At 44.7% G+C, this 26305-nt stretch overlaps 1 protein-coding gene across 8 annotated transcripts in view; it reads left to right on the top strand.

Annotated features, from left to right (window-relative positions):
- Positions 1-26305, top strand: part of inaD (inactivation no afterpotential D) — a 368665-nt gene that overhangs the window by 283091 nt on the left and 59269 nt on the right. For 7 of the 8 annotated variants that reach the window (XM_070101124.1, XM_070101126.1, XM_070101122.1 and 4 more), the window contains exon 5: positions 17327-17383. In XM_070101124.1, the coding sequence (XP_069957225.1) occupies positions 17327-17383 (57 nt within the window). Of the gene's footprint in view, positions 1-13400; positions 13699-17326; positions 17384-26305 lie in introns of all 8 variants that reach the window. The other variant, XM_070101128.1, reaches the window with a different exon arrangement.

Here is a 26305-nt window from a genome sequence, read left to right as displayed (position 1 = left end):
CTGCTACTGGCGGTGCTGGTGGTGGTGGTGCTGCTGCTGCTGCTGGTGGTGGTGCTGCTGCTGGTGGTGGCGGTGCTGGTGGTGGTGGTGGTGCTACTGCTAAAACCTGTGCTCCAGTCACCCTGACGTTCAAGACTTCATACAAGTCATCCAGACGTTAGGAAGTGCTTCAATTGTCTCAGAATGGTGCTGTAGGCAAATACGATACACAGTTTCAAGAGCAGGAACGCTCGATCTGCGGAGGAAAGCAGTCGGTACGAGGCGGGACCAGGAGTTGTGATCCGACTCATCCCAACGCTGCTAGGTGGAGAGCGGCGTCGTAGAGAATGATTTAGAATGTTGATTTTCCAGTTGAGGGTGTGAGAGAATGATGAACGAGTTAAGAAATGGGAACAAGGGCTGGTGAACTATTATCAGTGAGATTGATCGTCTCTGGTAGGGTTGAGGGAGGGGGGTGAGGGTATTGAGAGGGGGGTAAAGGGCAGTTAGGTGGGAGGGGGTGAAGGGTATTGAGAAGGATAAAGGGTAGGGGTCATTGTGTTGTTCTGTTCGTTAGGAATATGTCACCTGACATCTGTGGCAGTAGGCACTACCAATTATGTAGGCACTACTATCTTTATAGGCACTACAACTTCAGTTGTTTCTCTTCAGAATAACCTAAAATAACCTAAGATTAAACCAGGTTTATATCCTTTCGTTTTTAAATTGGGTTAAACCCTGCCAGCAGAATCTGATTCTCTCACTATCTGAATTAAAGACAAAAACTTAGGGGATTAATTGATCTGTATATTTCGATACTCTTCTGGGATCCTATTCAGGGGATCGAAATATACAGATCAATTAATCTGCCGAATTTCTGTCTCCATGTGGGTTATTATTGAGCGTTGTCAAGTGTTCGTTGCACTTTAGTTATTTATTTGACTTAAAATTCAGTGTCTGGAGACTGCCATGTTTCCTGACGAACAAAACACTTCTATACACACAACCTATGACAACATTTCGGTCCAACTTTAATTTTAGTGTGTGACTAGTTTCTGCTTCAAATCGGACCGAAACGTCGTCATAAGTTTCTGCTATGTGCAGGTTGTCTGTATTGTTCCAGTCACTGCGTTTTGCCTCTCTATTCTTCACCTATCTAATGCCACCACTCGCGTAGTTCTGAAAAATGCAAAGAGATAATGCTGATGGTATTGGGAATCGATGAGAACCTTCCTCGGTGGATAGGACGCGACATTTTCATTTCTGACGTGAACCCGTTCTCTGAGACGAGGTTCTTGCAAGGTTCTCCTGCTTAACACCTGAGTGTCACTTGCCTTGCTGATGACGGGAGGGTGACCACACGAAACAAATGGAGGCAAGATTGGAAATACCTCCTGGGAAGACTGGAAGAGTATTACAGTTCTCGTTTTATATTGACAACAGTTTAAAATGAGCTTGGTTTATTAGGTTTCAATCCTACTTGGAGAGTCATTATCGGTGTGAGTAGCAGATACACCACCTGGCAAGGATACTTTGATTTAAATATAGAGAATAAAGTAATTTTATAGTGTTGATTACTACCGCACGGACACTCCGGTGACTAGTTTACGAGATGGGGTCAGGAGCTGAGTCTCAACACTCCCTTCCCCGAACTTAAGACGGTAGGCACAGATAGGTGAGTGCACACACACACACACACACACACACACACACACACACACACACACACACACACACACACACACATCGACCCCTGCAACCACAAATAGGTGAGTACACACACACACACACACACACAGAAAACAACAGGGTGATGGTGGACACACTGGCTGAGGTGGCAAGAAGAGCTCACTCGAGCAGAGCAAAGTTACTGGTAATGGGCGATTTCAACCACAGGGAGATCGACTGGGAAAACCTGGAGCCACATGGGGGTCCCGAAACATGGAGAGCCAAGATGATGGATGTGGTACTTGAAAACCTCATGCATCAACATGTCAGGGACACAACCAGAGAGAGAGGGGAGGATGAGCCAGCAAGACTGGATCTTGTGTTCACCCTGAGCAGTTCAGACATCGAGGACATCACTTACGAGAGGCCCCTTGGAGCTAGCGATCATGTGGTTCTGAGTTTTGACTATATAGTAGAGTTACAAGTGGAGAAGGTAACAGGAACTGAAGGGGACAGGCCAAACTATAAAAGGGGGGACTACACAGGTATGAGAAACTTCCTGCAGGAGGTTCAGTGGGACAGAGAAATGGTAGGAAAATCAGTAAACGAGATGATGGAATATGTGGCAACAAAGTGCAAGGAGGCAGAGGAAAGTTTTGTTCCCAAGGGAAACAGAAATAATAGGAAGACCAAAACGAGTCCTTGGTTTACCCGAAGGTGTAGGGAGGCAAAAACTAAGTGCAACAGGGAATGGAAAAGGTACAGAAGGCATAGGACCCAGGAAAACAAGGAGATTAGTAGAAGAGCCAGAAACGAGTATGCGCAGATAAGGAGGGAGGCCCAGCGACAGTATGAAAACGACATAGCATCGAAAGTCAAATCTGACCCGAAACTGCTGTATAGCCACATTAGGAGGAAGACAACAGTTAAGGACCAGGTGATAAGGCTGAGGAAAGAAGGTGGAGAACTCACAAGAAACGATCAAGAGGTATGTGAGGAGCTCAACACGAGATTTAAGGAAGTATTTACAGTAGAGACAGGAAGGACTCTGGGGGGACAGACCAGATGGGGACACCAACAAGGAATACACCAACAAGTGTTGGACGACATACATACAGATGAGGAGGAGGTGAAGAAACTGCTAAGGGACATCAATACCTCAAAGGCAATGGGACCGGACAACATCTCTCCATGGGTCCTTAGAGAGGGAGCAGATATGTTGTGCATACCACTTACCACAATCTTCAACACATCCCTGGAAACTGGGCAACTACCTGAGGTATGGAAGACGGCAAATGTAGTTCCCATTTTCAAAAAAGGAGACAGAAAAGAGGCACTAAACTATAGACCTGTGTCATTGATGTGTATAGTATGCAAAATTATGGAGAAGATTATCAGGAGGAGAGTGGTGGAGCACCTGGAACGGAACAGGAGTATAAATGCCAACCAGCACGGATTCACGGAAGGCAAATCCTGTGTCACAAACCTTCTGGAGTTTTATGATAAAATAACAGAAGTAAGACAAGAGAGAGAGGGGTGGGTTGATTGCATCTTCTTGGACTGCAAGAAGGCCTTTGACACAGTTCCTCACAAGAGATTAGTGCAGAAGCTAGAGCATCAGGCACATATAACAGGAAGGGCACTGCAATGGATCAGAGAATACCTGACAGGGAGGCAACAACGAGTCATGGTACGTAATGATGTATCACAGTGGGCACCTGTGACGAGCGGGGTCCCACAGGGGTCGGTCCTAGGACCAGTGCTATTTTTGGTATATGTGAACGACATGACGGAAGGGTTAGACTCAGAAGTGTCCCTGTTTGCAGATGATGTGAAGTTAATGAGGAGAATTAAATCTGATGAGGACCAGGCAGGACTTCAAAGAGACCTGGACAGACTGGACACCTGGTCCAGCAAATGGCTTCTCGAATTTAATCCTGCCAAATGCAAAGTCATGAAGATAGGGGAAGGGCACAGAAGACCACAGACAGATTATAGGCTAGGTGGCCAAAGACTGCAAACCTCACTCAAGGAGAAAGATCTTGGGGTGAGTATAACACCGAGCATGTCTCCGGAAGCACACATCAATCAGATAACTGCTGCAGCATATGGGCGCCTGGCAAACCTGAGAACAGCATTCCGACACCTTAGTAAGGAATCATTCAAGACACTGTACACCGTGTATGTCAGGCCCATACTGGAGTATGCAGCACCTGTTTGGAACCCGCACTTGATAAAGCACGTCAAGAAACTAGAGAAAGTACAAAGGTTTGCAACAAGGTTAGTTCCAGAGCTAAGGGGAATGTCCTATGAAGAAAGATTAAGGGAAATCGGCCTGACGACACTGGAGGACAGGAGGGTCAGGGGAGACATGAAAACGACATATAAAATACTGCGTGGAATAGACAAGGTGGACAAGGACAGGATGTTCCAGGGAGGGGACACAGAAACAAGAGGCCACAATTGGAAGTTGAAGACACAAATGAGTCAGAGAGATAGTAGGAAGTATTTCTTCAGTCATAGAGTTGTAAGGCAGTGGAATAGCCTAGAAAATGACGTAGTGGAGGCAGGAACCATACACAGTTTTAAGACGAGGTTTGATAAAGCTCATGGAGCGGGGAGAGAGAGGGTCTAGTAGCAACCGGTGAAGAGGCGGGGCCAGGAGCTAGGACTCGACCCCTGCAACCACAAATAGGTGAGTACAAATAGGTGAGTACAGTTCTTAAAAAGGGTACAGCCAGAGTGTAGTTCAGGGGTCGGGCAACTGTGGTAAATTACCCCAACTGGGGTAACAATGAAAATCTCGGGGGTAATAAAGGCTCATTAAACATGTATATAAAACTGCACAAAAATTTATTATTTAATAAACGAGGCAAATTACGAAAGTTATATTTTTTCAAACAAATAATTTGTAGTTTCTTAATAAAATAAAAAATCTAATTTGTAGGGACCATTTCTCAAGTTGGCAATGATGTAAATTGGGTAAGGACTGCAGCGGCTGGCAACACCGCGAGTGTTAGCAGTGACTCGGGAGCTGGCACGACAACCGCACCTCCCATTGTTGACACACCATCACCTAACTTTTGCCAGTGTCCTGTCTCGCTGTCAATAATTGCCTCTGCAGTCAGTAGAAGTTTATTGTTTGTGTTATTAGGTTTCAGACTTCCGATGACCAAGGTAAGAAATTGGTTGAATGCCGAAGACAGCATCAAAATTGCTCTGACATCAAAAAGTCCCAATTTTGATGTATTAAAAATGAAGCAACAACATTGCCTCAGAACCTGAAGTGAAAAAATATTTTCAGTGAAATTCTTTAGTTCCTTAATGATATTTTTATTAAATTTGTCTATTACTACTTTTTGTTTCATGCAGTTTATTTTTCATTTTATAATTTTCTTAATTACGTGTTTTATTTTTAAAGTTGCTTTATCGCCAACGTCAAAGACCTGGGAGTGATCATGTCGGAGGATCTCACCTTCAAGGACCATAACATTGTATCAATCGCATCTGCTAGAAAAATGACAGGATGGATAATGAGAACCTTCAAAACTAGGGAGGGCAAGCCCATGATGACACTCTTCAGGTCACTTGTTCTATCTAGGCTGGAATATTGCTGCACACTAACAGCACCTTTCAAGGCAGGTGAAATTGATGACCTAGAAAATGTACAGAGAACCTTCACGGCGCGCATAACGGAGATAAAACACCTCAATTACTGGGAGCGCTTGAGGTTCCTGAACCTGTATTCCCTGGAACGCAGGCGGGAGAGATACATGATTATATACACCTGGAAAATCCTAGAGGGACTAGTACCGAACTTGTACACGAAAATCACTCACTACGAAAGCAAAAGACTTGGCAGACGATGCAACATCCCCCCAATGAAAAGCAGGGGTGTCACTAGCACGTTAAGAGACCATACGATAAGTGTCAGGGGCCCGAGACTGTTCAACTGCCTCCCAGCATGCATAAGGGGGATTACCAACAGACCCCTGGCAGTCTTCAAGCTGGCACTGGACAAGCACCTAAAGTCGGTTCCTGACCAGCCGGGCTGTGGCTCGTACATTGGTTTGTGTGCAGCCAGTAGTAACAGCCTGGTTGATCAGGCTGTGATCCACCAGGCGGCCTGGTCACAGACCGGGCCGCAGGGGCGTTGACCCCCGGAGCTCTCTCCAGGTAAACTCCAGGTAATCGCGCATAATACAAACTTTGCAGTTTGTATGACTTTTTCTCCACACAAAATGGATTCAATAAACTATTTCAGTTTGAATGTTCCTTGTGTTTTTCCGGATTCTGTGAGACTTTCAAGTCTAGTGGATAATTTCGCTGTACAGAAATTTGTTTTGGGGTAATACCCAAAAAACTTCGCCGACCCCTGTGTTTACTGCCCGTCTTGTAGTATAGAAGGTGTTTGCGCTGCCCGTGAAGAGGAGCCAAGTGTAGTACCTTGACAGTGTCTGTGTTTTACATAAGAGTAAGACCACCCACATCTCTCCGGTGTTGAAGGCTCTGAATGACAGATCTGTCCAGGCTGGGTCCAGGCGGGAGATGAGTCACCTTACTCTGTTCTCTGTTCTGTCCAGAAATCGTAGATGAGACGGGAGACAGGCAGCCTTAGAACTAATAAGAATATCTTTATATCTACAAATACGTGTACAAGGTATACAGGTCTAGCTGACATCAATGACATACTACTATATAGAAAGCCGCTTGTTATGCTAAGCATTTCGGGCAAATTAGGTCAGTTTTGTCCCCAGGATGCGACCCACACCAGTCGACTAACACCCAGGTAAACATTTTACTGATGGGTGAACATGGACAGCAGGTGTCTTAAGGAAACATGGCCTAAAGTTTTCCAACCGTACCGGAAGATTCAAACTCCGAACCTCAGAGTGTGAGCTGAGTGCGCTAGCGGTCGAGCTACAGGACACCAAGTGGTACAGCCTCTCTCTCTCTCTCTCTCTCTCTCTCTCTCTCTCTCTCTCTCTCTCTTTCTCTTTCTCTTTCTCTTTCTCTCTGTTCTCTCTTTCTCTCTTTTTACACAGGGTTTGACAAGGTTAAGGATCCCTAGTTTTATTGACAAGCTATTTACAGGTTAAGGATTCCTAACTTTATTGGCAAGCTAAGAGCTGTTACCTACATCAGCTCATTTGAAAGCATTTTTGTTATGAGACATACAAGTAGGGAACAGGATGAAGTTGGAGCCATCTGTGGGCCAGCATTTTCATTTGATCAACTGACTTTATCTCGTTGACATTATGCTGTATGAATGTGTTCCATACTCGAGTCATCCTGGGTATATATGATCTCGGATGGAGTGATGTTCTGGAGAAGGGTACAGCCAGAGTGAAGTTGCTGCTTTCTGCCCGTCTTGTGGCATAAAAGCTTGTTTCACGCTGTCCACGAAGTGGATCCAAGTGGGGTACTTTGACAATATTGGCCTTGTACCAAACAGTAAGGCCACCCACATCCCTCCTGTGTTGAAGGCTCTGCTGAAATGACAGATCTATCCAGGATGGGTCCAGGCGAGAGATGAGACGTCTTGCTCTGTTCTCTACTCTGTCAAGCAGTCGCAGATGAGAGGGGGGGGGGGCAGGCAAACCAAGAAAGTGGAGCATACTCAAGGTGTGAGCGTACTTGTGCCTCATACAGAATCTTGCAACCCCTACTGTCAAGCAGATGCGAGATACAGCGAAGTGCTGTAAGCTTGCTGGCTGCCTTGTTTGCAAGATTTACAACATGGTTCTTTATGGTCAGTTTAGAGTCAAATTTCACCCCAAGGATATTAACTTCTTCCCCAGATGCCAACACCCTCCCATTCATTCTTACTACTGCACCAGCATTACCATCATGGTGCCTAGAGACCATCATCATTTGCGTTTTCTCAGGTGCAAATGTTACTTGCCATCTATTTCCCCAAGCTGATATAGCTCTCAGCTGGTGATTGATGTAGCTTAGAGCAGCTGGCATTTCTTCTCTTGGATAAGTGAATGTCAGTGTACAGTCGTCTGCATATGCATGTGATTCTGGGATGAGATGAAGAAGGTCGTTGAAGTAGACATTCCTTAACAATGGTCCCAGCACGGTTCCTTGTGGAACACTTGCACCAATAGGATCTCTCTCTCTCTCTCTCTCTCTCTCTCTCTCTCTCTCTCTCTCTCTCTCTCTCTCTTTTCCTCATAACCTTCATTTCTCCTCTCTTCCCTTCCCCGCTCTTCCTTCCCCTCAACCCTCCCTGCTTCCCACCTCGTAATTCAGTTCAGGCCTCGCTTCAGTTCCAATTTTCTTCACTCTCCTCCTTTGTCTTCCCGTTCTTTGTTATATTTTCAGTTTTAATATCCTCCGTCTTGACAGTGTCTCTCTCTTTGTGTGCGCGTGCGTGCGTGCGTGTGCGTGTGTGTGCGTGCGTGTCTGGGTCCGTCTGTTCATTAATCGTGTGTTTTACGTGTTCTCAGAGACACGCATAATATCAAACAATATATTATGTTTTCCCTGAACCGAGTCATTCTGACTTTAAAGGAATAACCTTAGTATTATTTCAACAATATCCGCAGTTTCTCTCACATATACACTCATTTTTGTAAAGGTACGCTCTTTTTTATAAAGGTACGCTCTTTTTTGTAAAGGTACGCTCTTTTTTGTAAAGGTACACTCTTTTTTGTAAAGGTACGCTCTTTTTTGTAAAGGTACACTCTTTTTTGTAAAGGTACACTCTTTTTTGTAAAGGTACGCTCTTTTTTGTAAAGGTACACTCTTTTTTGTAAAGGTACACTCTTTTTTGTAAAGGTACGCTCTTTTTTGTAAAGGTACACTCTTTTTTGTAAAGGTACACTCTTTTTTGTAAAGGTACGCTCTTTTTTGTAAAGTTATGCTCTTTTTTAAGGTACCCTCTTTTTTTTAAGGTATGCTCCTTTTTTTAAAGGTACGCTCCTTTTTTTAAAGGTAACCTCGTTTTTTAAGGTACTTTCCTTTTTTTAAAGGTATGCTCCTTTTTTTAAAGGTACGCTCCTTTTTTTAAAGGTAACCTCGTTTTTTAAGGTACTCTCCTTTTTTTAAAGGTACGCTCCTTTTTTTAAAGGTACACTTCTTTTTTTAAAGGTAACCTCGTTTTTTAAGGTACTTTCCTTTTTTTAAAGGTTTGCTCCTTTTTTTAAAGGTACCCTCGTTTTTTAACGTACTCTCCTTTTTTTTAAAGGTACGCTCCTTTTTTAAAGGTACGCTCCTTTTTTTAAAGGTAACCTTGTTTTTTAAGGTACTTTCCTTTTTTTAAAGGTATGCTCCTTTTTTTTAAAGGTACCCTCGTTTTTTAAGGTACTCTCCTTTTTTTAAAGGTACACTCGTGTTCTCTTACTGCAGTAACCACGTATCCTCTCAACTGCTACCTCCTACTTCTCTTCTCTCACTCTTATCCTCTTACTTCTCCTCTCAATCCTTCAGTGTCCATTTTATTGTGGATTTCGTATGAGAAATAGGGGAAGTAGGGGGGGAAGGGGAAAATGAAAGAGGGGAGAACAAGCAAGCCAGAAAGTAGAGGAGAAAATATGGAGAGAATTAGTGAAAAAGATTAAATGGGGAAAATTGTGAGGTAAGAGGAAGAAAAGAGGACAGGAGAAGAGGGGGACTGGTGATAGAAAAGAGGAAGGAGGAAGGAAGAGGGGAAAAAAGAAGATAACGAAGAAGACTAGGGAAGAGAATGAAAGATAACTGGAAATCGGTTCATAGTAAAATACGTGATAATGAGAGATAAGAAACAAAGAATGGGAAGATAAATACATGGATAAGAAAGAGAAGGAATAAAGACCACTTTCTTAAGGAAGGACAATTTCCCTACAGAAGGACCACTTTCTTAAAAAAAAAAACATTTTCTTAAAAAGACAACTTTCTTAAACACTTAAGAAAGGAAGATCACTTTCTTAAGAAAGGGTGAAAGCACTTTTTCCACTGTTTCCCTTAGGGAATTATTTCTGCAGAGAGATTAATAGAAGCGTCTCTCTCAAGCAGGGAGACGCGGTCGAAGTGTGTGTGTGTGTGTGTGTGTATGTGTGTGTGTGTATACTCACCTATTTGTACTTACCTGTTTGTGGTTGCAGGGGTCGATTCAGGTCCTGGCCCCGTCTCTTCACTGATTGCTACTAGGTCCTCTCTCTCCCTGCTCCATGAGCTTTGTCATACCTCGTCTTAAAACTATGTATGGTTCCTGCCTCCACTACGTCACTTTCTAGGCTATTCCACGGCCTGACTACTCTATGACTGAAGAAATACTTCCTAACATCCCTTTGACTCGCAGGAGTCTTCAGCTTCCAATTGTGACCCCTTGTTTCTGTGTCCCATCTCTGGAACATCCTGTCTTTGTCCACCTTGTTAATTCCTCGCAGTATTTTATGTGTTGTTATCATGTCTCCCCTAACCCTCCTGTCCTCCAGTGTCGTCAGGCCAATTTCCTTTAATCTTTCTTCGTAGGACAATCCCCGTAGCTCTGAGACTAATCTTGTTGTGAACCTTTTCACTTTCTCAAATTTCTTGACTTTTTTGACCAGGTGTGGGTTCCAAATTGGTGCTGCATACTCCAATATGGGCCTGACGTATATGGTGTACAGTGTCTTGAGCGATTCCTTAATTAGATATCGGAACACTATTCTCAGGTTTGCCAGACGCCCGTATGCTGCAGCAGTTATCTGATGTGCGCCTCAGGAGATGTGCTCGGTATTATACTCACCCCAAGATCTTTTTCCTTGAGTGAGGTGTGTGTGTGTGTGTGTGTGTGTGTGTGTGTGTGTGTTTAACTTTAAGGTGCTTGTGCTGCTTAGATGTTTGTCGATGTGTCATGTCGACGGTATGAAGTAAGGGTGTTTGCCTGCGAGGAGTTTGTTCTTAATTTACGGCGAGGGGAGAGAAGCGGGGTGTTTGTTTGCTGCCATTCAGGAACACGTGTGTTTGTAGTAGCTACGACAGCAACTATTCAAGAACATGTGTGTGTTTGTAGCAACTACAACTATCCAAGAACACGTGTGTTTGTAGTAGCTACGACAACAAAAGCCTTCCCAGTTCACTAACTGTACGTTATATGTCACGTGAACAAAGCCAAAGAACAAGAATATCTGTGCTTAATTAAGAACTTAAAGTAAAGGTCGTGGGATTAATATAACCATAGAAGTGTCCAGTGTTGATCAGTGTTGACCAGTGTTGATCAGTGTTGACCAGTGTTGTCCAGTGTTGTCCAGTGTTGACCAGTGTTGATCAGTGGTGACCAGTGTTGTCCAGTGTTGACCAGTGTTGACCAGTGTTGTCCAGTGTTGACCAGTGTTGACCAGTGTTGACCAGTGTTGACCTGTGTTGACCAGTGTTGACCAGTGTTGACCAGTGTTGACCAGTGTTGACCAGTGTTGACCAGTGTTGACCAGTGTTGACCAGTGTTGACCAGTGTTGACCAGTGTTGACCAGTGTTGACCAGTGTTGACCAGTGTTGACCAGTGTTGACCAGTGTTGACCAGTGTTGACCAGTGTTGACCAGTGTTGACCAGTGTTGACCAGTGTTGACCAGTGTTGACCAGTGTTGACCAGTGTTGACCAGTGTTGACCAGTGTTGACCAGTGTTGACCAGTGTTGACCAGTGTTGACCAGTGTTGACCAGTGTTGACCAGTGTTGACCAGTGTTGACCTGTGTTGACCAGTGTTGACCTGTGTTGACCAGTGTTGACCAGTGTTGACCAGTGTTGACCAGTGTTGGCCAGTGTTGACTAATGTTGACCTGTGTTGGCCAGTGTTGTCCAGTGTTGACCAGTGTTGACCAGTGTTGACCAGTGTTGACCAGTGTTGTCCAGTGTTGACCAGTGTTGACCAGTGTTGGGACCAGAAGGTTCCTCTGAGTGGGGAAGAAATGTTGTATGTTGGGAGAAATGTTGTAAGTTTGAGAGAAATGTAAGTTGGGAGAAATGTTGTAAGTTTGGGAGAAATGTTGTAAGTTTGGGAGAAATGTTGTATGTTGGGAGAAATGTTGTAAGTTTGGGAGAAATGTTGTAAGTTTGGGAGAAATGTTGTATGTTGGGAGAAATGTTGTATGTTGGGAGAAATGTTGTAAGTTTGAGAGAAAAATGTAAGTTTGGGTGAAATGTTGTAAGTTTGGGAGAAATGTTGTAAGTTTGGGAGAAATGTTGTAAGTTTAGGAGAAATGTTGTATGTTGGGAGAAATATTGTAAGTTTGGGAGAAATGTTGTAAGTTTGGGAGAAATGTTGTAAGTTTGGGAGAAATGTTGTATGTTGGGAGAAATGTTGTATGTTGGGAGAAATGTTGTATGTTGGGAGAAATATTGTAAGTTTGGGAGAAATGTTGTATGTTGGGAGAAATGTTGTATGTTGGGAGAAATGTTGTATGTTGGGAGAAATATTGTAAGTTTGGGAGAAATGTTGTATGTTGGGAGAAATATTGTAAGTTTGGGAGAAATGTTGTATGTTGGGAGAAATATTGTAAGTTTGGGAGAAATGTTGTATGTTGGGAGAAATGTTGTAAGTTTGGAGAAATGTTGTAAGTTTGGGAGAAATGCTGTATGTTGGGAGAAATGTTGTATGTTGGGAGAAATGTTGTAAGTTTGGGAGAAATGTTGTATGTTGGGAGAAATGTTGTATGTTGGGAGAAATGTTGTATGTTGGGAGAAATGTTGTATGTTGGGAGAAATGTTGTATGTTGGGAGAAATGTTGTAAGTTTGAGAAAAGTAACAAGTCAGTAGGAAAACCTCTTATTTTTTGAAAGTTAATCTGAACTTGGGAAAACTTGTAATAAAGTTGGTAGAATTACCGACAATATGTAAAGTAAAAGGACACAAGTGCAACTAATGTGACATTTTATTGTGGCAACGTTTCGCTCTCCAGGAGCTTGACAAAGTTCCTGTAGAGCGAAACGTTGCCACAATAAAATGTCACATTAGTTGCACTTGTGTCCTTTTACTTAACATTGTAAAAACTTCACCTGAACTTGTAAAAACTTCGCCTGAACTTGTAAAAACTTCGCCTGAACTTGTAAAAACTTCGCCTGAACTTGTAAAAACTTCGCCTGAACTTGGGGAAACTTCACCTGAACTTGTAAAAACTTCGCCTGAACTTGTAAAAACTTCGCCTGAACTTGTAAAAACTTCGCCTGAACTTGTAAAAACTTCACCTGAACTTGTAAAAACTTCACCTGAACTTGTAAAAACTTCGCCTGAACTTGTAAAAACTTCACCTGAACTTGTAAAAACTTCGCCTGAACTTGTAAAAACTTCACCTGAACTTGTAAAAACTTCGCCTGAACTTGTAAAAACTTCGCCTGAACTTGTAAAAACTTCGCCTGAACTTGTAAAAACTTCGCCTGAACTTGGGGAAACTTCACCTGAACGTAGGAGGAAAAAGACCACGTCTTGGTTGTAAATGTTCGTTTGCAAAAATGTTTTGAACACCAGTAATAAGTGTTTAGTGGCATTGTGTGTGTGTGTGTGTGTGTGTGTGTGTGTGTGTGTGTGTGTGTACTCATAGTTGCAGCGGTCGATTTGCAGCTCCTGGCCCGCCAGGAGCTTTATCGTACCTTATCGCACACAAACCAGGCCAAGTGTCTTAGTGACGAGCGCCTTCGACAAAATGGCAACTAAAACACACACACACACACACACACACACGTACGTGTGTGTGTGTGTGTGTGTGTGTGTGTGTGTGCTTGTATCCACTTAATGTCTACCCCTTTATCCACTTCATCCCTCTCCATCGTTCCCTATCCACTTGACAGAGAAAAATCTATACCAGGACTGTGCCTTACACAAACTAGCAGTGAAGCATAGCTTGCGCCCACCTGTTCAACACATCCAAATGCGTAGACGGGGATACAAGTGTGAGCGTTCAAATGACGTGTATTCCACGCCCACTTGCGTAAACACCCGCCCGTGGCGGTAAAAGGCGGTGTGTGGGCGTGGGGAGAGTGAAAGAAGACAGTGGGCGTGTGTGGGAGAGAGAGCACGTGGGAGTGGACACATGATGCTCCCATGGACGTCATATGGTACCCCTCCCTTCGATGTACCACCAGACTGGTAAGCTACCATTACTACCATAGGGAAGCGCTAAGCCTGTACGGGCCACGCAGCATATAGGGAAATTAGAAAGGCAATCAGGTATAACCCAGTGGAAAGCAATCAGATATAACCCAGTGGAAAGCAATCAGATATAACCCAGTAGAAAGCAATCAGATATATCCTAAGAGGGACTCCAATTCCTCGAATGTAGAGCCCCCTGACCAGCATCAAGGCACATCTGCCCTCCCATTGATGGCTACCATGGACACTACCATTAAAAGTCCCTTTCATTTCAATCACTGCCTACCATACCATAGTTGCTACCATTTCCCCAGGGAAGGGCTTCTGATCCAAGGCATTCGATCAAATCTGATTACCTCTTGTTTTCCCAGGCATTGTATGTCCCCTACGGATTTAGCGCTCCCCATGCGTATGACTGTAATATAACCAATATACTCATAACCGTAAGTATATACGCTAAGTATAACATAGACGTATTGTGCAGGTATTTTAACCACATTACAAGTTTAATATGTGTATCCACTGAACTAAAAAAAAAAATCACGGTAAATGATTTATAATTCGTGTAAGTTTACGAGATATAACCATTTACATATTATCCTTCAGATGTAACCATTAAAATATAACGACTGTAATCACTATAGAGTTCAAGTGTACATATATCTCTTACGGAAAATATGTCGGGGGTCTGACTACAAGTGTTGATACAGGTGGTCGGTCGGTGGTGGTGATGTGTGTGTGTGTGTAGCTTATGTTCTTTCAGTAATACGGTATGATTTATATACTTTACACAGCTGTATACATATATATGTATATATATATATATATATATATATATATATATATATATATATATATATATATATATATATATATATATATATCAATAACACTGCGCTAGCCAAGGATTCGAACCCATGTTATACTGGCCTGCATCATGGTAAGCGAGAACCACATGACGCTTTAAACCACAGGACCACCCAACCTTACCCTGTGGTTTAAAGCGTCATGTGGTTCTCGCTTACCATGAGGCAGGCCAGTACAACATGGGTTCGAATCCTTGGCTAGCGCAGTGCTGTTATTGATATATATATGTATAACACCTACAAGCCACGTGTCTATCCACCATTTTCACAGCACTGTTTCTCTCTCTCTCTCTCTCTCTTCACCATTTATTATTTAATCATTATATAATGTACGTAAGCACGTGTTCAGAATCATTCATTTATCCAAGATAAATGTGTTTCTGTATTTATTAATTCAAGTGGTAGGTTCATCTTCACCTTGCATGCTTCACACTCACTGCTCCTTCACGCTCTCCACAAATTTTTTATACTCTTGGCTGTCACTTTAATGCAGTTAATATTCCTTGCAAGACATTCATTTTTAAGCATTACCGAGGTTTTGAGGGCCTGACCACCTCTTGACTAGACTGACTAAGCTACTAGTTGGCGAAATGTTCCCTCGATAAAGATACCGAAGTGTTGCACCATTGTCTTAATTCAGCATCCTCGACCTACCTGGAGGTTTTCCGGGGGTCAACGTGTCAGCATAGTTGCTGAATCCCCTTACATGTGTTGTATAGATTAGCTGAGCATTATAGTATCATCCATGTGTTTACATAGAAGATCCCTAGGCCGAGTGACTGTGTGACGTCACGGGATGCACGTGTACGTATGTACCTCTGCCTCCTTCTCAGTCGGCAGATAGACATCCAGGCAGTGACACGGCAGGTTGGGCTCCATCTCCCATTACCACAGTCTGACATTATAGCGTTACCATCCAACAAGTGTGTCTATCTTCAACCCTCAATATCTCCTTTTAAGAACCCCTACGACAATTGGTGGCAGCGGTGGGATTGAACTCTTGGATAGTCAAGGTCCATCTGGCTAACCTTCCAGTAGGTTGTTTATTCTGGAATAAAGGTATCAGTGGTGCATGGTCTGTCAAGACATGAACAGGGTACTGGTAAATAATGTCTCGGAAGTGCTTTAAAGACCATACTATTGCTAAAGCTTCTTGCTCCGTTACTGTATAATTACGTTCAGCCTTCGTAAGGACTCGGCTAGCAAATGCAACTGCGTTGTACTTGCCATCAGTCTTCTGAGCTAGTACGGCACCTATGCCAATTGAACTAGCATCCGTTGTCAGATAGAAGGGCTTAGAAAAATCTGGAAATTTCAAAACAGGAGCGGACGTTAGCTTTTCTTTTAGTGTCTGGAATGCTCTTTCTTGACGGAAGGTCCAAACAAAAGGAGCATCTTTCTTAAGCAATTCAGTTAGAGGAGCTGCTATTGAAGAAAAATTTGCAATGAAAGATCTGTAGAAACCTGCTAGACCCACAAAGGATCTTACAGCATCAGCAGTTTTGGGAGTTGGAAAATTTAGTACTGCCATTACTTTGATCAGTCGTAACCCCTCTAGGAGTGACTACGTGACCCAGAAACTTAATTTCTGATCTGAAAAAATGACATTTCGACAGTTTGATCTTTAAATTTACTTCTTCAAGCTTACCAAGTACTATCTCAAGTCTTTTCAGGTGTGTATCCACATCTTCGGACATGACGATTACGTCGTCTAAGTACACCATAAGTGCTTTACCTATTAGACCTCTAAAGATATTGGTCATGAGTCTAGAGAACGTGATAGGAGAAGATCGTAATCCAAAAGCCATTCAAAGGAAGTGATAATGACCTGTGGGAGTAGAGAATGCAGTTAACTCTTGGCTGTCCTCGTGAAGAGGGACTTGCCAAAACGCCTTGTAACAAGTCCAGGGTCGAGAAGACTTTATCTCTGATATTGCGTAAAAGATCACCAAGTACAGGAAGTGGGAAGCGATCTGGAATAGTTTTCGCATTTAACTTCCTGAAGTCAATTACCGGGCGCCAAGTACCGTCCTTCTTAGGCACTAGGATCAAGGGTGCATTCCAGGGTGAATTTCTATGTGCAATAACTCCATCATCGAGCATCTGATTGATCAGTTCCTCTGCGACAGCAACTTGGGAATGAGGCATTCTGTACGCAGGTATATAGATAGGTCTAATACCAGGTTCAAGTGGAATACGATGGGACAATAAGTTCGTTATACCCATCTTCTCACCTGGTCAGGCACTGGTAACTCTGTCACTCCCATCTGTGTTCCACCTACACCTTCAGATATGCAAAATAGTGTATTGCCTCAAGTGTCCGAGGACGCTCAGACTGCTTTGAGTGCTCAGCCTATCCCTGCAATGTCTGCTAGTCCAAGTAGTAGTTTCTCCACAGGGGACGCCTTGTCGGAAGACGATTACTCCAGCCTACTCCTTGCCCAGGCCTCTGAAACATTTATCCACATTTTGCAAAGTTGAAAGCTCGGTACCCCAGGGCACGACCCTGGAGCCTTTACTGTTTTTCAGTTTCCATCATTTGCAGATGATACCAAAATAAGCATGAAAATCAGCCCGGTAGGATACACGGGAAAAATTTGCAAATGGTGTTTTATATACCTCTAGCAAGGGTGACTTTGCTGGTTTATATGTTATATTTCTCTGAGTTTATGTTTTTGTAGGACGCGAAGTGTTGTAGATGGTAAGGATGGAATTTTTCTTGTCGTTTGTTCTGATGTTTTTTTTTTGTTTCCTTGCAGACACCGGAGGAGAAGTATGGACGCTTTAAAGGTCTGACCAACGTTATTATGAAGAAGGTAAGTGTGTGTGTGTGTGTGTGTGTGTGTGTGTGTGTGTGTGTGTGTGTGTGTGTGTGTGTGTGTGTGTGTGTGTGTGTGTGTGTGTTTTGTCTTGCCTCTCACACTCTCTATTCTCTGACAACACTTTTAAAACCCAACGTGATTAGGCTGTTTAATTTTCTCTCTCTCTCTCCTTTGAAACTTGTCATGATTTTGACCAGCTCTACCTGGAGCTCATTACCTTTGTAAATTCTCATGATTAATGTGTTTATGATTCATTACCTTTGCAATTATTCATGAGTGTGACCAGCTCTACCTGGAGCTCATTACCTTTGTAACTTGGTCATGATTATGACCAGATCTAGTTCATTACCTTTGTAACTTGCTCAGCTATCAAAACTTTGGAGTCCAGTCCCTGGACCAATTATGTACCTCTGTAATCTTTTGACTACCGCCCACAGGATGGGTATGGGGTGCATAATAAACATATTAAACTAACTCTCTCTCTCTCTCTCTCTCTATCTCTCTCTCTCTCTCTCTCTCTCTCTCTCTCTCTCTCTCTCTCTCTCTCTCTCTACCACTGTTTCCCATATAACAGTTACAGTAATGGTAACAAAAGCTAACGTTGTGCACCTTGATGGGGACCGCAGCTATTGTTCCACTCAGTAACTATCATATAGAATAAAGAATCGGCAGCACGATGCTGATGTATCCAATTTTCTTTAGCATAAAATGCCTGGCTCTTGATCCAAATAATGAGAGCTACCCTCCACTTCCTCGGATCTAACCTGATTACCTCCCCCCCCCGCCCCGCCCTCTACGAATTTACCTGATGCCTCATCAATATAAAATAATAATATGATCAACGCTTCTTATTCTAAAACGTCTTATTAAATCTAAAATGTCTTTTTTTACGTCTTATTTCAGAACGTCTTTTTTACGTCTTATTGTAAAAAATTTTTTACGTCTTATTCTAAAACATCTTTTTTCCGTCTTAAAAAACGTCGTCTTTTAAGTATCTTATTCACTTTAAAACATCTGTTACGTCATACCCACGTTGTATTCTTTTCGTAGTTAAGCCATAGTTCGAAGAGGATACAGGTGACGTTTCCATCAATCCTGAATCCGTCCTGGTCGAGAACGGGGCGAAATGTCGCCCGGGGATTCCACTCCACACAGTTAATTCGTGTTCCACCCGCGGTATTGTGGATGATTTATTTTTTTCCACTTGATTTCTATCCCCTATCTTTTGTCTACTTGCGTCCTCTATGCCCCTCTTTTTTCCCCTCCACCTCCCCCCCCCCCCATTCAGAATTTCCGATCAGTTTGCACTTTCCAATTTTGCCAAAAGGTGCAAAGATCTGACGAAACTTGGTCACCTTTTTTTTTATTCACCTCCCCTCCCCCTCCCCCTCCCCCCTCCCCCCCTCCCCGCCTCTGATGTAATTTCATTTTTACTGGAAATGCCTTTTTGAAGTTGCAATTACTTGTGTGAAAGAAGTTTTGCTCTCACACTTTTCGTATCTTCTTAAAAAAGTGTGTGTGTGTGTGTGTGTGTGTGTGTGTGTGTGTGTGTGTGTGTGTGTGTGTGTGTGTGTGTGTGTGTAAACCGAAGGTTTAGTGTTTTTTAAATTCTAGGAAATTCTCCATGGATTTTTTTTTATGGATGGTTGACGCAGTATTTCAGCAGCTCTCAGAACGACTGTCAGTCGACAGCCTCGGTAATGTATCGCTACTGATTGGTCCTGTCTGGTACCTCTGTGTAACCTTCACCACCATCATAACTACCACCATTACCACCACCATCGCAACCACCATCACCAGGACCACCACCACCTACTTCCGTCACCATATACTATACCCATCGCTATCCATCTCTCTCTCCCTCCCCCTTCCATATCATAACTTTTACAGCCATATCATCACTTCCCATTATAACCCCTCCCCCCCACTCTCCAATAGAAGGTAAATGTCTTTGAGCTTGCATATTGAGGTTTGGATGAGGGAGGTCTGGCTTCTAGGTTGGAGTCAGGGAGGTGAGTTGACAGCACCTGGTCACCCATGAGCACCCATCCAAGTGCTCGCCACCACTTAGGTGTGGGCTCCTGCACCCCCCTGCTCACCACCACTTAGGTGTGGGCTCCTGCACCCCCCTGCTCACCCATCCATGTGCTTGCCACCACCTGGATGTCAGCACCTGCTGACTTCCAGGCGTGGGGGTTCGTCAGGAGATATTTGGAGTAAGAAATATACACGTTGGATGTTTTGGAGGTGTATAATTAAGAGAATCTTGAGAGGAGTCCAGGCCTGCCTTGTCCAGTCAGCCATGCCTAGCGAGGAAACAGTGAGCGCCGAGCCTCTGGCTCACGTGCGAGGGATCTCGTGACGTCACGGCTAGAAGAGACGTTTACTATAAAGTACTTAAGATGATCTAAGTGCACCACACAAGTAACACTGTTGATAACCCATGGTCACCCATCCAAGTGCTCACCACCACCTGGGTCTGCAGGGTGACAGGCAGGGTCACGGAACTTTCAGTCCAGGGGAAGTGTGGAGTAGAGAGCTGGTGCAGGATGAGCTGTAGCTCTTGGTGTCACATAGAGGCAGTTTCCTAATTCATTGAAGCTCTAGCTCTTGGTCCTCGAGTTATACTTTACAGATTCTTTATTTTGTAAACAGTAAATTATCATCCCTTATAGACATTCCTCTTTTTCTATCAGTAAAGGTTAAAATCTTTTTAATATTTAGGAAATATGAGTCTTATAGTCTACCAGCACTCTCTCCATTCCTCCTTCTCTCTTCATTATTTTTTATCCTTCCCTCCCATTCTTTTTCCTCTTTCCTTCACATCCCCCCCTCCTATTTCTGCCTTCCTCTCTTTTTCCTCCACTACCACCCCTCCTTTTTCCTCTCTTCCCTCTCCCTCTCTTCCTTCCCTCCCCCTCTCTTCCTACCCTGCCCCTCTCTTCCTTCATCTTTTCCTTCTTCCTTCCCTCCGTCATCTTTGTTCCATCTCTCCATCCTCTCCAGCTTTCCTTTTCCTTTCTCATACTTCATAGGTAAATCACCTTAGCCACTCTGGCTGGCTTCTCACGACTGTCTCCCTGAAGGCAAGTGTTGCTCTGGCCAGGGAAGACTGCTGACCTAAATTATGATGTATATAGTGATGTAGTGTATACGGATTGTGTGGTGCTGGTGGTGTGGTTTGTGGTGCTATATAATGGTGGTACTGGTGTTATGCTGAGGGTGTGTGGTGGTGGTGTATAATGGTGGTGCTGGCGGTGTGTGTGGTGTTTGGTGCTGGTGGTTGTGCTGGTGATGTATGATGGTGGTGTGTGGTGGTATACCCTTGATACACCTTTGAAGATGTCACGGTGGTGGTGTGTGATGGTGGTGCTGGTGGTGGTATGTGATGGTGGTGCTGGTGGTGGTATGTGATGGTGGTGCTGGTGGTGGTATGTGATGATGCTAGTAGTGGTATGTGATGGTGGTGGTGGTGGTATATGATGGTATGTGATGATGCTAGTAGTCGTGTGTGATGGTGGTGCTGGTGGTAGTATATGATGTTAAACACATTGCATAGTGTTGCTTGTGTTAGGGCTTTTGTTCATTATGGATTTAGCATTAATATCGATTACTATTATTGACTCCTCTCCTTCTATCTAATCTCTCTTTCTTGAATACAAACAACATTTACCACGATATCTAAAGAAGGAACTCGGCAATATAATAATAATAATAATAATAATAATAATAATAATAATAATAATAATATGAAATCATTATAGTGTGTGTTGTTGGTGCCTGAGAGAGAGAGAGAGAGCAACACAGGTGTGTTGTGTTGTTGGTACCTGAGAGAGAGAGAGAGCAACACAGGTGTGTTGTGTTGTTGGTACCTGAGAGAGAGAGAGAGAGCAACACAGGTGTGTTGTGTTGTTGGTGCCTGAGAGAGAGAGAGAGCAACACAGGTGTGTTGTGTTGTTGGTGCCTGAGAGAGAGAGAGAGAGCAACACAGGTGTGTTGTGTTGTTGGTGCCTGAGAGAGAGAGAGAGCAACACAGGTGTGTTGTGTTGTTGGTGCCTGAGAGAGAGAGAGAGAGCAACACAGGTGTGTTGTGTTGTTGGTGCCTGAGAGAGAGAGAGAGAGCAACACAGGTGTGTTGTGTTGTTGGTACCTGAGAGAGAGAGAGAGAGCAACACAGGTGTGTTGTGTTGTTGGTGCCTGAGAGAGAGAGAGAGCAACACAGGTGTGTTGTGTTGTTGGTGCCTGAGAGAGAGAGAGAGCAACACAGGTGTGTTGTGTTGTTGGTGCCTGAGAGAGAGAGAGAGAGCAACACAGGTGTGTTGTGTTGTTGGTGCCTGAGAGAGAGAGAGAGCAACACAGGTGTGTTGTGTTGTTGGTGCCTGAGAGAGAGAGAGAGCAACACAGGTGTGTTGTGTTGTTGGTGCCTGAGAGAGAGAGCAACACACAGGTGTGTTGTGTTGTTGGTGCCTGAGAGAGAGAGAGAGCAACACAGGTGTGTTGTGTTGTTGGTACCTGAGAGAGAGAGAGAGAGCAACACAGGTGTGTTGTGTTGTTGGTACCTGAGAGAGAGAGAGAGAGCAACACAGGTGTGTTGTGTTGTTGGTACCTGAGAGAGAGAGAGAGAGCAACACAGGTGTGTTGTGTTGTTGGTACCTGAGAGAGAGAGAGAGAGCAACACAGGTGTGTTGTGTTGTTGGTACCTGAGAGAGAGAGCAACACACAGGTGTGTTGTGTTGTTGGTACCTGAGAGAGAGAGAGAGAGCAACACAGGTGTGTTGTGTTGTTGGTGCCTGAGAGAGAGAGAGCAACACAGGTGTGTTGTGTTGTTGGTACCTGAGAGAGAGAGAGCAACACAGGTGTGTTGTGTTGTTGGTACCTGAGAGAGAGAGCAACACAGGTGTGTTGTGTTGTTGGTACCTGAGAGAGAGAGAGCAACACAGGTGTGTTGTGTTGTTGGTACCTGAGAGAGAGAGCAACACAGGTGTGTTGTGTTGTTGGTACCTGAGAGAGAGAGAGCAACACAGGTGTGTTGTGTTGTTGGTACCTGAGAGAGAGAGAGAGAGCAACACAGGTGTGTTGTGTTGTTGGTGCCTGAGAGAGAGAGAGAGCAACACAGGTGTGTTGTGTTGTTGGTGCCTGAGAGAGAGAGCAACACAGGTGTGTTGTGTTGTTGGTACCTGAGAGAGAGAGAGAGCAACACAGGTGTGTTGTGTTGTTGGTACCTGAGAGAGAGAGAGAGAAACACACAGGTGTGTTGTGTTGTTGGTGCCTGAGAGAGAGAGAGAGCAACACAGGTGTGTTGTGTTGTTGGTACCTGAGAGAGAGAGCAACACAGGTGTGTTGTGTTGTTGGTACCTGAGAGAGAGAGAGCAACACAGGTGTGTTGTGTTGTTGGTGCCTGAGAGAGAGAGAGAGAGCAACACAGGTGTGTTGTGTTGTAGGTACCTGAGAGAGAGAGAGCAACACAGGTGTGTTGTGTTGTTGGTACCTGAGAGAGAGAGAGAGCAACACAGGTGTGTTGTGTTGTTGGTACCTGAGAGAGAGAGAGCAACACAGGTGTGTTGTGTTGTTGGTACCTGAGAGAGAGAGAGAGCAACACAGGTGTGTTGTGTTGTTAGTACCTGAGAGAGAGAGCAACACAGGTGTGTTGTGTTGTTGGTACCTGAGAGAGAGAGAGAGCAACACAGGTGTGTTGTGTTGTTGGTACCTGAGAGAGAGAGAGAGCAACACAGGTGTGTTGTGTTGTTGGTACCTGAGAGAGAGAGAGCAACACAGGTGTGTTGTGTTGTTGGTGCCTGAGAGAGAGAGAGCAACACAGGTGTGTTGTGTTGTTGGTACCTGAGAGAGAGAGAGAGCAACACAGGTGTGTTGTGTTGTTGGTACCTGAGAGAGAGAGAGCAACACAGGTGTGTTGTGTTGTTGGTACCTGAGAGAGAGAGAGCAACACAGGTGTGTTGTGTTGTTGGTACCTGAGAGAGAGAGAGCAACACAGGTGTGTTGTGTTGTTGGTACTTGAGAGAGAGAGAGAGCAACACAGGTGTGTTGTGTTGTTGGTACCTGAGAGAGAGAGAGCAACACACAGGTGTGTTGTGTTGTTGGCGCCTGAGAGAGAGAGAGAGCAACACAGGTGTGTTGTGTTGTTGGTACCTGAGAGAGAGAGAGCAACACAGGTGTGTTGTGTTGTTGGTACTTGAGAGAGAGAGAGAGCAACACAGGTGTGTTGTGTTGTTGGTACCTGAGAGAGAGAGAGCAACACAGGTGTGTTGTGTTGTTGGTGCCTGAGAGAGAGAGAGAGCAACACAGGTGTGTTGTGTTGTTGGTACCTGAGAGAGAGAGAGAGCAACACACAGGTGTGTTGTGTTGTTGGTGCCTGAGAGAGAGAGAGCAACACAGGTGTGTTGTGTTGTTGGTACCTGAGAGAGAGAGCAACACAGGTGTGTTCTGTTGTTGGTGCCTGAGAGAGAGAGAGAGCAACACAGGTGTGTTGTGTTGTTGGTACCTGAGAGAGAGAGAGAGCAACACAGGTGTGTTGTGTTGTTGGTGCCTGAGAGAGAGAGAGAGCAACACAGGTGTGTTGTGTTGTTGGTACCTGAGAGAGAGAGAGCAACACAGGTGTGTTGTGTTGTTGGTACCTGAGAGAGAGAGAGCAACACAGGTGTGTTGTGTTGTTGGTGCCTGAGAGAGAGAGAGAGAGTAACACAGGTGTGTTGTGTTGTTGGTACCTGAGAGAGAGAGAGAGAGAGAGCAACACAGGTGTGTTGTGTTGTTGGTGCCTGAGAGAGAGAGCAACACACAGGTGTGTTGTGTTGTGTTGGTGCCTGAGAGAGAGAGCAACACACAGGTGTGTTGTGTTGTTGGTACCTGAGAGAGAGAGAGAGCAACACACAGGTGTGTTGTGTTGTTGGTACCTGAGAGAGAGAGCAACACACAGGTGTGTTGTGTTGTTGGTACCTGAGAGAGAGAGCAACACACACGTGTGTTGTGTTGTTGGTACCTGAGAGAGAGAGAGAGAGCAACACAGGTGTGTTGTGTTGTTGGTGCCTGAGAGAGAGAGAGCAACACACAGGTGTGTTGTGTTGTTGATACCTGAGAGAGAGAGCAACACACAGGTGTGTTGTGTTGTTGGTGCCTGAGAGAGAGAGAGAGAGAGCAACACAGGTGTGTTGTGTTGTTGGTGCCTGAGAGAGAGCAACACACAGGTGTGTTGTGTTGTTGGTACCTGAGAGAGAGAGCAACACACAGGTGTGTTGTGTTGTTGGTACCTGAGAGAGAGAGAGAGAGCAACACAGGTGTGTTGTGTGGTTGGGGCCTGAGCGAGTGAGCAACACACAGGTGTGTTGTGTTGTTGGTACCTGAGAGAGAGAGCAACACACAGGTGTGTTGTGTTGTTGGTACCTGAGAGAGAGAGCAACACACAGGTGTGTTGTGTTGTTGGTACCTGAGAGAGAGAGCAACACACAGGTGTGTTGTGTTGTTGGTACCTGAGAGAGAGAGAGCAACACAGGTGTGTTGTGTTGTTGGTGCCTGAGAGAGAGAGAGAGAGCAACACAGGTGTGTTGTGTTGTTGGTGCCTGAGAGAGAGAGAGCAACACAGGTGTGTTGTGTTGTTGGTGCCTGAGAGAGAGAGAGAGAGAGAGAGAGAGAGCAACACAGGTGTGTTGTGTTGTTGGTGCCTGAGAGAGAGAGAGAGAGCAACACAGGTGTGTTGTGTTGTTGGTACCTGAGAGAGAGAGCAACACACAGGTGTGTTGTGTTGTTGGTACCTGAGAGAGAGAGAGCAACACAGGTGTGTTGTGTTGTTGGTGCCTGAGAGAGAGAGAGAGAGCAACACAGGTGTGTTGTGTTGTTGGTGCCTGAGAGAGAGAGAGCAACACAGGTGTGTTGTGTTGTTGGTGCCTGAGAGAGAGAGAGAGAGAGAGAGCAACACAGGTGTGTTGTGTTGTTGGTACCTGAGAGAGAGAGAGAGAGAGCAACACAGGTGTGTTGTGTTGTTGGTGCCTGAGAGAGAGAGAGAGAGCAACACAGGTGTGTTGTGTTGTTGGTACCTGAGAGAGAGAGAGAGAGCAACACAGGTGTGTTGTGTTGTTGGTGCCTGAGAGAGAGAGAGAGCAACACAGGTGTGTTGTGTTGTTGGTACCTGAGAGAGAGAGAGCAACACAGGTGTGTTGTGTTGTTGGTGCCTGAGAGAGAGAGAGCAACACAGGTGTGTTGTGTTGTTGGTACCTGAGAGAGAAAGAGAGCAACACAGGTGTGTTGTGTTGTTGGTGCCTGAGAGAGAGAGCAACACACAGGTGTGTTGTGTTGTTGGCGCCTGAGAGAGAGAGAGAGCAACACAGGTGTGTTGTGTTGTTGGTACCTGAGAGAGAGAGCAACACAGGTGTGTTGTGTTGTTGGTACCTGAGAGAGAGAGAGAGCAACACAGGTGTGTTGTGTTGTTGGTACCTGAGAGAGAGAGAGAGCAACACACAGGTGTGTTGTGTTGTTGGTACCTGAGAGAGAGAGAGAGCAACACATGTGTGTTGTGTTGTTGGTACCTGAGAGAGAGAGAGAGCAACACACAGGTGTGTTGTGTTGTTGGCGCCTGAGAGAGAGAGAGAGAGCAACACAGGTGTGTTGTGTTGTTGGCGCCTGAGAGAGAGAGAGAGCAACACAGGTGTGTTGTGTTGTTGGCGCCTGAGAGAGAGAGAGAGAGAGCAACACAGGTGTGTTGTGTTGTTGGCGCCTGAGAGAGAGAGAGAGCAACACACAGGTGTGTTGTGTTGTTGGCGCCTGAGAGAGAGAGAGAGAGAGAGCAACACAGGTGTGTTGTGTTGTTGGCGCCTGAGAGAGAGAGAGAGCAACACAGGTGTGTTGTGTTGTTGGCGCCTGAGAGAGAGAGAGAGAGAGCAACACAGGTGTGTTGTGTTGTTGGTGCCT

The sequence above is a fragment of the Cherax quadricarinatus genome, chromosome 76 (genome assembly GCF_038502225.1).
Source record: "Cherax quadricarinatus isolate ZL_2023a chromosome 76, ASM3850222v1, whole genome shotgun sequence".
Classification (NCBI taxonomy): domain Eukaryota; kingdom Metazoa; phylum Arthropoda; class Malacostraca; order Decapoda; family Parastacidae; genus Cherax; species Cherax quadricarinatus.
This window is presented reverse-complemented; position numbering and strand designations above follow the sequence as displayed.